Here is a 14,365-nt window from a genome sequence, read left to right on the forward strand (position 1 = left end):
CGGAGGGACTCGAATCGACACGATAAGATGGTCATCCATCCACGGACTGACCGCCCCAAGCGTTGCTTAACCTTATGGTCGACAGACCAGTGTGGATGTTACTTAGCAACGAGATCCCCTATTTATTTACACCAAGTAATTAATTTACTATTTTTTCTTTTGTTCACAGGCCATCCAAGCCAGAGAAGGCATAAAGTGATAGAGTAAACCGAATTTATATTGTGTGTTGATGTTTATATGAATAATCGCTAGATATTAGTATTACGTATCGGGGCAAGCCGAGTGCGAGGCCATAGCGGGAAAGGATTCATAATAAAATCGATAAAAAATCGATAATCGACCAATTAGAACAACGACCAATCGAGAGAATAACAATCGATTTCAATCAAGAAACAAAAATCGAATCCTAATATAGATGTGAGAATGTTTTTAAGTACGCACAGAAAATAAGTATGAAGAAGAAATTGCATACTTGACTTTTTGTCGTTTGTACCTATGGGCCCTTGATTGAATCCCTATTATCTTAGAAAATAAGACATATCTTATTCACCCACTGTTATAATGTTGAATGGAGATCAAAATAAACACTATTTAATATTTATTCCAGTGGAAATATATTTTTATATGGCAACTTTTATACGTACATTTGGTCTCCAAACAACAGAATTTTCAGTAATTTAATTTAGTAAAATTGGATCATATATTATTTATAAAGTTTCTGTTAGTGTTGCTTAAGTAAGTTTATGTTCCTTTTTTTATTGTTGGGGTCCAAAATGACCCCAGAATTTTGCCCCCCTAATAAAAGGTGGTAATTTAAGTTAAGTGTCAACACTTGTAAGTACAAATTAGTGGACGCCGAGATCCGGGCAGAAGCAACTATTTGTGATAATAGTTAATTATTTCTATTGTACATAATTATTTTTAACGGCTAATCATATTTTGTTACGAATAAATTGTTTTATACTATGTGTTATTTTTTGTTTTACCTATTTCTTCTCTTTTGACCAAAGAATCACCAAATATTTGCTGACCCTGTTGGTTGGATGCTCTATAATTTTATTCTGCCTATACTTATGTATGATTAGGATAACTATATAAGTTTTCCGTTATTACCTCTTTATAAATTAAACTCACACCTACAAACAATGACAGTAATTCAACAAAATATCTAGAGAAATACTTACTTATCTAGTTTTAGAAAACAAACTAATAAAAATACTTCAATATAATAATCATATTTTATCAAGCGTAGGCTTGCCAACACAATAGCGTACGTGCTTCAAACACTTCACGTGTTAATCACGAGACTTGTAGCTCTTTATTTAGTTTTATAAAGATTATATTGTACAAATAAAGGACTACAATAGTCAATAGTGTCTTACCTAATATTAGAGGAATGCTAACATTGATAAGAGTGGGTACAACAATGAAATTGTATTATAACTACGTCATTCATAGAGATATTTGCTAGATCATGTAACATAGCCAGAGCCAGACATAGTGACTAACTGGTATCTGGTGGAATCAAATACTGTAATAATTTTATTTGCAATATGAGAACCATTTAACTTTATCAGCCGTGGAGAACAAAATGACTAGCGGAGGTGCCATAACGGAAAATCGCCTAAGTAGCGCGCCAAAATGCGGGTGAGCGGGGGACGAGGAACGTTACTGTCACAGCCTTTATACGCCTTCTTTGGACGCGATCCTTTTTTGTAATAGCAAAAATTGTTGACAAATGCCTCAAAGAACCAGAATGCCTTGTTAGTTAACTCGTAACAGATCGTTTCGATTATGCCAACCGTATGTATTTGACCTAGAAGAAGACGCCTGACCTACCTGCCTTATGGCATCTTCGCTCATCTTTCCTTACTCCTTGGTATCATCTAAGCACTTTATAAGTACCTTAGGTACTGCATGTACGATTTGAGGGAAAAAATAAATGAAACAAGAGAAGCAACATATAAAATACTGTATTTACGATAAATAGAAGACACAGCTATACATATCAGTCTTACATACAAAAACATTCGAGACGCTAAACTAATGAGAGTTGCACCATTTAACTATAACGATAACCGAACCATTTTCAGTTTTTAAATCGCCGATTTTACTAATGGACGGCAAGGACACGGCTGATTATGGTTTGGTTATCGTTAAGTTAAATAATACGACTCACCAAAAGGCTCAAGTCCACCGACAATACAGAAGTAAGTTTTCTTAAAACAACTGTTTAGTACGAATTTTCACGTGCAATTTTCAAATTTATCAGTTATTTTATCGGTGAACTTGGACCTAGTTTTAAGTAAAACTGGGCGGTTTTCTTTGAAAGAATATCCAGCAACTATTTATCTGAACTATTATAAAAAAGTGATACCTAGATATGAAAACTGCAGTCTCTATTTGCCACATAGAAATTTGGATATTTACAAAAACGTGTCATAATTTCATTTGAGCTTATATGTACTCCAGTGGGGCCCAGCAGGGCCAAGGTCTGCCGAGGCTGCGGGATTGTTCGAAAGAGTTACCGCGGCCCTGGTACGTTTAAAGGCCTATGACGGAACACGACGGTGTTTAGTCAGTAAGAGTCTGACACTCCCTCACCGCTGCTAACCCACAGCGGGAGGGGTCAATGATGATTTTTGGCGTCGTTAAAAAAAGCTTTAAGTACAAAACTGGGCAGACTACTTTAAAAGAATATCCGCCAAACTATCTATCTGAAGTATAATGAAAGAGGGATAGATATGCAAAAATGCAAGTCTCTTTACCACATAGAAATTTGGATATTTACAAAAACGTGTCATAATTTCTTTGAGCTTATATGTACTTCAATACATAAAAAGCTTTGTATAGTCATTGTGCAATCTACGTAATTATTTCTTGAGGATAAAAACCCCTTTTCAACTTACTAAGCTATAAAAAAGTACCATTCAATACTTATAGCGAATGGCTATTTGACACTGGTTTACTATAAATATAGGAAAGACAGAAATCGCTTAAACATAATATCGATAATCGATTATTTTCATATCACAACACTATCGATTATAATGTTTATAATATCGATATTTTATTTTCATATATTGACTTAAGCCAGTTAGTCTGACAACCAGTCTTACTTAGAGGAATTGGGTTGCCCGGATAACTGGATTGAGGATGTCAAATAGGCAGTCGCTCCTTGTAAAACACTGGTACTCAGCTGCATTAATTATGTATACTAAAAGCCGACCTCAACTTAGTTGGGAAAAGGCTCGGGAGATGATTTTCATCTATTGCCTTATATTTTTTTCACAACTGGCAAGTTATATTTCGACAAAAATAATCGATTATCGACATTACTTCTGAACTTTAGCTTCCGCACTAAACAGCACCACAGATAAAACAAAAAAAAAACTTAACAGCCTATTCAAACTCCTTGCTTATTTCATCCATATTGACTAAAACATCACAAATGCTGGCCGCATACAACCTTATGTCATCATTCTTTTTAATCTTAAGACTAGCGCAATACAATTTTTTGTGTAAATCGGTTATTTTTTCATAATCTTTATTAGATTTTGACCTACAGTACTGAATTATAGATTTTAGTATGAAATGTAGTCTGTTTTCGTATAGGGAGAGTAGACTATGTTCGTTTTTCATGTTTTTCTCGTCTCCATCGTCAGGTTTTGGCGTTTCCTTTTCTTCCGGGTCTTTGTCCTTGAGGACCTTCATGATGGAGTGGCATTGGCGGAGGAGTTGGATCGCTGATTGGAGGGACTTCAGTTTTAAGTTGGGAGACACTGTTAACAAAAATATATTTTTTTAAATTATTATTTATTCCTTTATTTCAGGCAACTAGGGCCCATAAAAATACATATACATATATCATTCACAACATTATGTGAATTATTTTTAACACGCTCATTTACTTAACGGTGATGATAAAATGAGGTGGATATTATATTTATAGGTGGAGAATGTGTTCCTATTACTATAAGCGAAGCGGATACTGTATAAGGATATTCTGGATTGAAAATAGTTTAGGTTTCTTGCTTAGGTTTTTAGTCTAAGTATAAACTGGAGAAAATGTAGCAGTGTAGTGATAGTATTTTTCAAATCGGTTTAGCAGATACGGAGCTTTTAGGGTATTTCTTCAAGTGCAAACGGTTAAACGGATTTTGATGTAACTTGGCAATAATGGAGCATATAGAATGGGTTATTTTTTATTGGATAGGCTACTATAATTACGTGACATAGTATAATTACCTGCGGCCTGAGTCTCGAGCACAGCAACATGTTCTAGTTGCACCGTGAGGAACATACTGGCGTCCTCTAGTAGAGCGAACATGTTCGATGCCTGTTCGTAGTTTGTTCGTGTCGCGTTTAGTAGTGTTCGCCGTTTTGGACCTTCTTCTTGGGTTATCCTGTGGAGAAATGTTTTTTTTTTTTTATAGTTAAGAAAATACAATTTTCTTTTATAATAATTTCCCCCTTTCTCCTTTAAAAATCACATTACAAAATAAACAGGCATTGCTACTCTATCGATTTCTCTTGCGGTCGTGTCGGATTGCCGTCCCATCGTGCTATGAAAGTGAAGGAATAGTGAGTGCACCTGTGTCCAAGCAAATGCTTGTGCACTATAATATGTGCTGCGCAGCTGGCTGCTCTCCTTATATGAGAACACTAAGTTACTTATTTTATATTCTTTTTAGTTTAGCTTGTAGGTTTTTTAAAGTCTGTATTATATATTCAATTGAATATAAGATTCAAAAAACTATTTTACCCAAAAGACAATGGGGTGATTTAAAAAATGCGGCAACTATCCATGTTTAACTTAGTATTTTAGTTACCTATACTGCGAGTGGTACAACGATCCTAGACGGTGGTACACCATGGCGGCGCGGAACTGGTACAAGTACTGTCGCGGTCCCGGACTCAGAGGACAATGCTTTAACGCATGTTTCAGGGCTTCCGCTACTTCTGTCACCTCCTGTAAACAAAAATGGGAGATTATTTTGGTCATTTTTCAGTTTTGGGACGACTAAAACGGCTGACACGGATTTTTAAAACTTCAGGAACAGGTGCAACATAATTTGACGATGATGATCGTGATGGTGATGATCATGATGACGATGACGATAAGGATGATGAGGATGATAATGATGACGAATCCTGACGATGTTGACTATGATGGTCATCATGAAGATGATAAGACGATGATAATGCTGATGATGATGAATGTGATGATGACGATGACGATGATGATGATCATGATGATGAGGACGATGATGATGATGTACTCACGTTGTATATATCAGGGGTGTCCTGCATGAGCACGGCCCTGGTGTACAGGTGACAGGACAGCTCCCAGGCCACCAGCTCCCACACGGATGTGGCTCCACATGTCTCCTTGGGTCCCAGGAGTGAGAGGGCAGACTGGTATAGTTCTTCTGCCTCGTTGTAGAGACGACGTTTTTCACTGCTGCAGTGTAAATGGGGGTTAGGCTTTGGTACAATTCTAAAAGATACAAAATAAGCTGAAAATCAGTACTTTTTGAGGGTCGAATTGAGAAAAAAAACAGCCCCAACAACATCCGCCCTTAAGCTGGAAACAGTGCCAGGCCGACGGTCAGTGCTGACCGTACGTCCCGACCGAATCACATACAAGATCATGCGCGTACCGCAAGCGTAGCTGTGTGCGCGTTCATACACTTGCACAGATATGATACGTCAGCGCTGACCGTCGGTCGAGCACTGTTTCCAGCCTTAGCCAGAGATGAAAGGATCTCAGAGACTAATTAGCAGGTGTGTTGTATTTGGATTGCATTGGAGGATCTCAAAAAAAATATTTTAAGTAGCTGTTTCTCACAGAAAAACTACTCTACTACTACTACCCGTACTCGAGTAAAATATAGCCTGTATTATCTGGGGATATTGTTGCTTCCCAACAGCGCACAATTTATTCACAACAGTTCAGTAGTTTCACAGAATTACACGGGTACAAAAAACGTAGGGTACAAAAAAATACCAAAATCTCTAATGACTTTACGGCACAAACAAAAATTATAATATTAACACAGATAACTTACCCAAATCCGCCCTGATCGCAATGCGCCTTGAACCTCAAATACCGTCCCTTATTACAATACAGTAACGCCAGGTTGGGTATATCATTGACTTGCTTGAATATCTCCGTGGCTTCATCGAGGCAGTCGAGTGACTTGCGAGAGGTCACGGCGAACTGTTTCAGGAGTAACTTCGCTTTGGGGTCCTTTAAATCTGGTTCTTCTATGTATTTCATGTAGATTTCTGGGGGAGAGAGTTTGTGTGTTGGTATATAAAATAGTTTTGGTAAAAAGTGACGTGAAACTCAAAACGGAAAAATCATAAGGTCGTTGTGTAAATATTTATGACCATCTGTAGACCTGAATGTTTCTATATGTAGAAAACATAATGAAAGTTTCGTAACACATGGTTATAGTGCATTTATTTTTCGTCACTTTATCATCAAATCTTCTCTTATTAGCCCTAGTCATTAAAACACAAATCTCCTACCTCTTCTTCTATAATTTAAGCACCTAGCTTTTGTCGATGCAGTTCTTATAAAAAGATACAAGTTTAAAAAGGCACAAATATGAAAGATTGTGGCCCAAGTTCACCAACAATATGAATGTCAATTTTTACGTTCAATTTCAAAGTTATTTTGAGAAAAGATAACGTTTACATTGTCGCTGAAAAAGGGCGAGAGAGATGTCTGCCGGGGGTGGACACGTCACTTACGTTGAGCATCATTCATGTAGCGCACGGCGAGCTCGTTCCTGACGGAGGCTTTGCGGCGGAGCAGCTCGGCGCGTCTGTCGGCCGCCGCCGCCGCCGCCGCGCTGTACGCCGCGCACGACAGCAGCATCGCCGACACCTCGCTTGTGGGGAGAGATATATCTGCTCGGAGAGAGGAAGGTAGATATCAAAATGTATTGATTCAAACTTGGCTGCAAGCCAGCACTTTTTGAACTTCAGGAATTTACAAAAGACAGCCCCCAAAACGCCCACGCTTCACCACTTCCTATGTGTTTTCTTCCTAAATGTCAAACTAGTATAATGTAGATATGTCCTTAACGAATTTAAGGTGGGACGAAGTACATGGGATAGTTGGACGGAGTACATAGGATAGATGGGCGGAGTACATGGGACAGTTGGAACGAAGTACACGGGATAGTTGTACGAAGTATATTGGGAGGTTTAGTGGAGTGCATGGGGAGTACATAAGACAGTTGGGCGGAGTATATAGGACAGTTGGGCGGAGTACATGGGTCATTTGGACGAAGTACATGGAATAGTTGGACGAAGTGCATGGGATATTTGGACGAAGTACATGGGATAGTTGGACGAAGTATCTGGGGAAAGTCGGACGAAGTTAAACGAAGTGCGGCCCTCTGACTCTTGTGCAAGAAATTAAGAACTTCCAAAACACTTCATGGATGGTTAAGTATCATTTATTTTAAGTTTGAATGGTAAAAGATGCTCAGAAATTCTCTATTGGGAAGTCAATTAAACAAGAAGTGGTTTAGGCCAGTGCAGTATCTAAATACTATGGTTTTACAAAACAAGCAGAACATTACAAAAACACTCACCAAGCTCAAATTCATCAGCCACAACTTTATCGACCTCTTCAATCATATCGTTTTCCAACTCCAACCGAATCTTACTATCGATATCATGGTCCGTCTCGAATTGCTTCTTAAACTGTTCAAATCGATGCCAAAACTTGCTCATTTGGAAATAATTATCACCAACACGGCCAATTAAACAGCCTGCATCCACCACTTTACTTTTAATTATCATATTTGACAACAACTTCTGACATTTGCTTGCCATATCGATATATTTTAGAGAGAACCCGTATTGCTCATTCGAGTAGCTATATTCCGCTAGAGTAGCGTAAGCTAGGCAAATATTTTCGTATAACAAAGTTTTAAGGTGTAGTTTCCAAGCGAAGTTATCATCTCTGTTCGGTTCATGCCATGTTGGGTAGACTTTTTTTTCTTTGAGCACTTGTATGGCGTTTTTATCGATATTCGATTTGGACTCTATGAGACAGTTGCCAGTTTTATCGGCTGTTTTGTCGCTGGTCTTTCTCTCTCGTTTCCGGCGTCTGCTTCTAGAGTTATGCTCTTTAACTTCGGTCTTCGTGATTGGTTCGTAACTCATTTTGATTGGCTCGAAAGGATTCGCCATTTTCGGGTGTTGTTCCTCTATTATGATCTGCTGTTTGACGCGTTCGCGTTCTTCTTCCTGTTTTGGAAAATTATGATATTGTAGAAAACATAATTGCATTATAATTTATTTTCCTAAATTACAAATCAAAATTATCTAAAATAATGTTCAACCATTTGTATGTCGGAAACGGAGACTCGTGGGAGATCCACTTGGATAAAAGTCTTTAGAGCAATTTTTTGCTTATGTATTCTAGTAAAAGCTTTATTTCAAGTTACATTCGCAAAGTCGTTATTTTAGATTAGATCAGGCCTCCCCGAGCGAGCCCCAGCCATCCCGGTGTTGGGCAGAATGCGTTTATCCACTGCCCACCATTTTCTTCAAATTGTCGGTCCACTATATAGCAGAACGTTTAGTAGATTGACATCAATTTCAGTTAGACACTTAAATAAGCCTTACCTTACACTTGTTGATAGTAACATGGTGCAGCGCGAGCAGCCCCTTGAGCGCGTGCGTGAGTGCGCGGCCGCAGCGCTGCGGCGCCGACGAGCCCAGCGCTGAGCCCGAGTCTGACGAACTCTTGCGCTGCTAGTACAATACCAGCACCCAAGCCTTACCTTACACTTGTTGATAGTAACATGGTGCAGCGCGAGCAGCCCCTTGAGCGCGTGCGTGAGTGCGCGGCCGCAGCGCTGCGGCGCCGACGAGCCCAGCGCTGAGCCCGAGTCTGACGAACTCTTGCGCTCCTGCAGAATATCAAACTAGCATTTAAAACAAAAAAAAATAGTTTAAACAGCACAAAAAACACGCATTTAGCCCGTCCGCCATATTGAAGACAGCGCCATATTGGATTTGTAATGACTTTTCTTAGTCAACAGAAATCAGAGCGTATGCAAATCCTAATCGAAGACCGGGAAGTAAACAACATGAATGTCGTTTTAAACCTCTACTTTTCACTCAAGAGGAGGTATTGATGTAATAATGGGGCTCTGTAAAATAGTGACTTTAAAATTACAACACGTCCATACTAAAACGAAGAATTTAATTTGATAGCAGAACCCTAGAAGTGAGTGGTTGTTTCCTATCCCCGTCCCCCGGCCGCTCCCCCGGCACGTGCACTCACCCCGATAGTATCGCGCACCCTGTCCCCGATGTCCCGGAGCGCGAGGTTGTGTATCTGTCCCCGTCCCCGGCCGCTCCCCGGCACGTGCACTCACCCGATAGTATCGCGCACCCTGTCCCCGATGTCCCGGAGCGCGAGGTTGTGTATCTGTCCCCGTCCCCCGGCCGCTCCCCCGGCACGTGCACTCACCCCGATAGTATCGCGCACCCTGTCCCCGATGTCCCGGAGCGCGAGGTTGTGTATCTGTCCCCGTCCCCCGGCCGCTCCCCCGGCACGTGCACTCACCCCGATAGTATCGCGCACCCTGTCCCCGATGTCCCGGAGCGAGGTTGTGTATCTGTCCCCGTCCCCCGGCCGCTCCCCCGGCACGTGCACTCACCCCGATAGTATCGCGCACCCTGTCCCCGATGTCCCGGAGCGCGAGGTTGTGTATCTGTCCCCGTCCCCCGGCCGCTCCCCCGGCACGTGCACTCACCCCGATAGTATCGCGCACCCTGTCCCCGATGTCCCGGAGCGCGAGGTTGTGTATCTGCAGCGCGAGGGCGCTGTCCCCGTCCCCCGGCACGTCCACTGCGCTGTCCGCTCCGCCCCCGGTAGGGGGATATTCACTGGTGGCGAAGTCTGGGTCTTCGCAGTCGGAGTCCGAAGTTTCTTCTAGAATTTTCGAGAAATATAAGTTCAATTTTCCATCTACCGGGTCAAAAGACGAACTTCCTTTCTGCTCGAACAATGTACATTATGTGCGAGAACATCCGCTAGCCCAAAAGCACTCTAAAAGTACTGCTAAGATTCAATAAAAAGTATTTCTATAGAAATCAGGTCGTCGCGCGTCGTTGTAAAGTCATTTACATAGATTCTGCCGTTAGAATCATAAAACGTTAATCCTAAATAAACATAAATAAAAACTTCATAAAAAATCACTGACCTTTAAAATCGGGATTTGCCGGATTCGTAGTAGCCGGCACATACAGATCCGCCAACATATAATGCGAAGACGCCACAATTTGCGGGTACCTTTCCACCTTCAACAACTCTATAACATGTTCTAACAACTGCCGAACATGTTTCGATCTGTTTGTCATCCGCATATTCCTAGCCACGCGATATAAAAGCATGGCCACCGGAGTAGTAAAAGGATTATCTAAACTATCCGGACAGAGAGAGGTCAAGTCATACAATTTGACCACATCATCATGAGGTCCTTTAAACAACCAATACGTATGCCCAGCTTTAGTTGCATTAGACTTTAGGAACGACAGAATATTTTGAGCAACATTCCTGATAACTTTCGGCGAAAATTTCGAGTTCTCCATGTTTGGAAGATCTTCTGTCTTCATTGGTTCGTATTTTTGCACGATCCCGTCTAGATGGTAACACATTAAGACCTCGGGAACATTGCACATGAGGTTATCAAGCCAATAGTCTATTCCTGTGAGGACATTGATTGGTTCCCTTGCGTCTCGAAGACGGAGGCTGACACAGGGTCGGTCCTTGTCTCCGAAGATTGGAAGATCGCTGCCTATGAGCATGTGGATGTCCTCGAAGGTCCAGAGTACGTTTCGGTTGTATAGGTGCTCGTTTGGCGGCTCTTCGGCGCGAGTTTCTGGTTCCGGGAGGAAAGGACCTGTAGAATAAAGAGTAACGTCTAGAAGAGAAGTTTTTAAACAATCAATAGGGAATAATCTGCTCAAGGAAACAACTTACTGAGCGGGCGAAGAGGAATAAGGAAATTACATTGATTGTTTCAAAACTTCTCGGCCCCTCTTCGCTATAGTAGATTTTGGGCCTTAAGTTGGTGTACCAATTTGAGTATGTTAATGATTGCATACAAATTTATATATAATAATTTGTTGAAGGGTTCTTCTAACCTACAGACACAATTGTTGCTGGGGAGTTTGTTGCGCCACTTCTTACCAGCAAAAGCACATAGGAAGTGGTGAAAGGTGGGCTTGGTTTTGGGGGCTGTCTTTTGTTTTCTGACGCTCGCTAGGGTCAGCGATGTTCGCTGGAAGGTGACTATACATACGTTTATCAGGCAGACACACGGCCTGGGTGTCTGGTGCTGGTTGCAGCGGCTGCAGCGGCGGCGCCACGCTGTGCGAGAGGAACTTGTGCGTCAGCTGCAGCGCAGAGCTCGGCGCCGGCGCTAGGGTCAGCGATGTTCGCTCCTGCAAGGAAATTATGAAGTTTATGGCTTTAATGGCGGATTTCGTGATTATTTTAAGGCCTCAGCGACTGGCAGAGCACATTGGACATTGCTTGGGGTATGGGCCATTAAGTCACCATTAGGTTTCTAGAAAGCTGTGACTGGATGTATGCGACGACATTTTAATATCAAATTTGCCATCCGGATAAGTGTTTGTGGAGACCATGGCGATTTTAACATTCATTTTTGAAAAGAATTTATAAATTAAAAAAAGATCTGATTTGGTTTTCACTCAGATTTTTAAAACACTTAAACTTAATGTATGTACTTTAGTTGGTCTTCGTTCTACCTACAGGATAAAGGCAAGAAACAGCCTAAATTAATCTACTAACCTGTTCCGACATGGTCTTCAGAATATTCTCATAGAAGAAGTCCTTCAGCCAAGACCACTCTGACTTCATAAGGTAGTCATACACGTCGAAATCGTCTAGCAGTAACGTGTTCTCTACTCGGTGGACCATCATGCTTACCTGTAACAAAAATACTTATTATGTAAATAGCTTCCATTCCACACAAGCTTTTATCAGCGTCCCAGGGGAATTTTCTCTCGTACCCCGACAAAATATAGCCTATGTAACTGGAGACAGTGTAGCTTCCCAACAATTAAAATCGGTTCAAGAGTATTGGAGACTTTATGATCCAAAACACAAAACAATCTTCGTAATTATGTTGGTACATATACAAGACATCGCGTGAGGTCAGCATATGGAGGAGTTCACAGAAAGCATGTAGGGGGAGTACATAAGTGCCTATATAAGAGAGGGCGAATACATATTGGAGTACACAGGGATAATACAAAAGGGACTACACAAGGAAGTACATAAGAAAGTTCATAAATGGGTAAACAGGAAAAGCATATTATGAAGTAAACAGGGAAAGACATGGGGTACTTTATAAGGATGAACATAAGGGAATTTATTGGAGGAGTACATAAGGGCCTACATAGTGGTAGTACAAATAAGAGTGATACATAATCCAAAAGACAGTGGATGTTTCTTTTAATATGCAACACAACTTACAGTCCCATTAGGCTGGTAAGGCAATTTGAGCAGTTTCTTGATGCACTCTGCACCAGAAATGACGTCCACCTCTCCCACACAGTCCGGGAACATGTGGGCCATTCTGAAGCTGTAAATAAAACAAGAAATAAGGATTAGAATTTATTGTAAGCACAAAATTAACTACTTTTGCTTATTCAGCTTATTATATTGCCATGTAAAAACAGAAAGGTAAAAAATTTCAGATAACTCTACTAAAGTACATTTTTAAGCGAATAACCAGTGTTACAATCCTTAACAGTAAATAACTTTTAAAAAATGTTCTTTGAAAACTTAACAGCACAAGAATTGAAGTTGGTTGATGATTTTTAGAGCTTGGCCAAACTAATTCAGTGTTTGAGGTATGGTAAAATATTCCTATTCAAAAGAAAACAGCTGTACATTTTTCCTATGGTGGATTCCAAACAAAAACCTGTATTTAAGTAATAAATATTTATTTGTGCGTTCAACAAATAATAGAATGTTTGTTGTGCTGTTAATGTAACATGTCTTTGCAGCAAATAAATGGTAAAAATATGTAAATACCTAATTAAAATTATACCTTGAAAACCCAGTCCCTCTAGTGAGAATCTGCTTCAAGCCATACGAGTCTATAGCCGCCCCCCAGTTTGAAGGTGGCATGTTCAGATCCGTGTTGCATTGCAGGCGAGCATACCCCACCGGACTCTGGAACGCAGTGTATTTCACCACCGCTGTGGACTTGATTCCCGGGGACGGACTGCGACTCTGTAAAATAAGGAAGAATATATTTGTTTTTGAGAAAGTTTGGTAATTAGGTTTGAAAACAGTTACTTAAGTTTCTTATTATGTAAATACAGATGTAGTTTTCTATACGTAGGTAATTTTTATTTTTTAAGCAGATCTGTACATGTGTATGTTGTAAATTTGCTGTATTATATTAATAAAACCTTGCTAACAAAATGGGAATAAGTTTATTTTTAAAATTGTTTCACATATGGTAGGTATTACAGTAAATATTTATTTATGCTGGTATTCATAATGCACATTAAAAAAAAATTCATCAATCACAAAGTTCAGATTGTGAATCAACTATTTGATATATAAATTATTATTTTATACAGCTGATATATTTAATTTGAATGTACATCATTACAGAAGCAACTGCTGCAAAATACACTTTACACAAATAACAAGAAAAACATCACTTGTAAACTTACTTTCATAGTAAATCACCCAATCTCTTTTCACAAAAAATACCTTATTTTTACTCAATCTTTAAACTATCATAGAAAACTTTGCTTTTCAAATCATGTGTGCCAAATGGTTATTGTAAACAAGTCGAGAAAAATTCTAGAAAAAGTAAAATACCTTGGTGCGTTTTTGGTCATTGTCGGCCTCCATATCTTCCATCTTAAAGTTATTTAACACCTGGATAAAATTAGTTACACAACAGGAACGTATCTGCTTACAGCGTTGATATTATTCAATTTAACGTGGGTTTGGAATTTATTTATTCTTTTCAAGAACTTATCACGATCCTGAAATGTCTTTCTATTGACACATAACTCTTATTTCTGAGCCGATAAAGACTAATTTCGTTTAGCGAATTGCAAAAGAAAAAGTAAAAAATATATTTTCATTTGTCACTGTCAGCCTGACGTATTGTTTTTTTTCGACGTCCAGACACGGGCATGGTCAATTCGTAATTTTAGCAGAAATTATGATATCTTTATTAGGTCATGAAAATTGTTATATTGATCAATTCTACTGTATCAATTGAACTGTTTTATTAAGAATGACTTAATAATATTATCTAAAAAA

General features: G+C 39.8%; 2 protein-coding genes across 3 annotated transcripts in view; one reads left to right on the forward strand and one right to left on the reverse strand.

The window, feature by feature from the left end:
• Positions 1-973, forward strand: part of LOC110377058 (facilitated trehalose transporter Tret1-2 homolog) — a 40,457-nt gene extending 39,484 nt beyond the window's left edge. For both annotated transcript variants that reach the window (XM_021335746.3, XM_021335747.3), the window contains exon 11: positions 170-973. In XM_021335746.3, coding sequence (XP_021191421.1) covers positions 170-194 — 25 coding nt within the window. In that variant the 3' untranslated portion in view covers positions 195-973. The remainder of the gene's footprint in view (positions 1-169) is intronic.
• A 985-nt stretch (positions 974-1,958) lies between these two features.
• On the reverse strand, positions 1,959-14,165 carry LOC110377057 (erythroid differentiation-related factor 1). Its single transcript, XM_064040140.1, has 15 exons — positions 13,913-14,165; positions 13,125-13,309; positions 12,545-12,653; positions 11,858-11,995; positions 11,346-11,487; positions 10,245-10,943; positions 9,795-9,973; positions 8,814-8,942; positions 7,614-8,274; positions 6,763-6,921; positions 6,072-6,291; positions 5,287-5,464; positions 4,833-4,972; positions 4,249-4,406; positions 1,959-3,782 (listed from the first exon to the last, which is right to left on the reverse strand). The coding sequence occupies exons 1-15, from the start codon at positions 13,952-13,954 to the stop codon at positions 3,403-3,405; spliced, it is 3,519 nt and encodes a 1,172-aa protein (XP_063896210.1). The 5' UTR covers positions 13,955-14,165; the 3' UTR covers positions 1,959-3,402.
• Between the last annotated feature and the right edge of the window lie 200 nt (positions 14,166-14,365).

This window comes from Helicoverpa armigera, chromosome 21 (genome assembly GCF_030705265.1).
Source record: "Helicoverpa armigera isolate CAAS_96S chromosome 21, ASM3070526v1, whole genome shotgun sequence".
NCBI classification, from domain to species: Eukaryota; Metazoa; Arthropoda; class Insecta; order Lepidoptera; family Noctuidae; genus Helicoverpa; species Helicoverpa armigera.

Bases quoted from the DNA above. Each gene is read 5' to 3' on its own strand.
- LOC110377057 (XM_064040140.1), bottom strand. From the start codon at position 13,954: ATGGAAGATATGGAGGCCGACAATGACCAAAAACGCACCAAG. The intron at 11,996-12,544 runs GTAAGTTGTGTT...TTTTTGTTACAG, and splicing joins CTTACCAGCCTAATGGGACT to GTAAGCATGATGGTCCACCG. The intron at 10,944-11,345 runs GTATGTATAGTC...TTTATTCTACAG, and splicing joins CGTGTGTCTGCCTGATAAAC to GTCCTTTCCTCCCGGAACCA.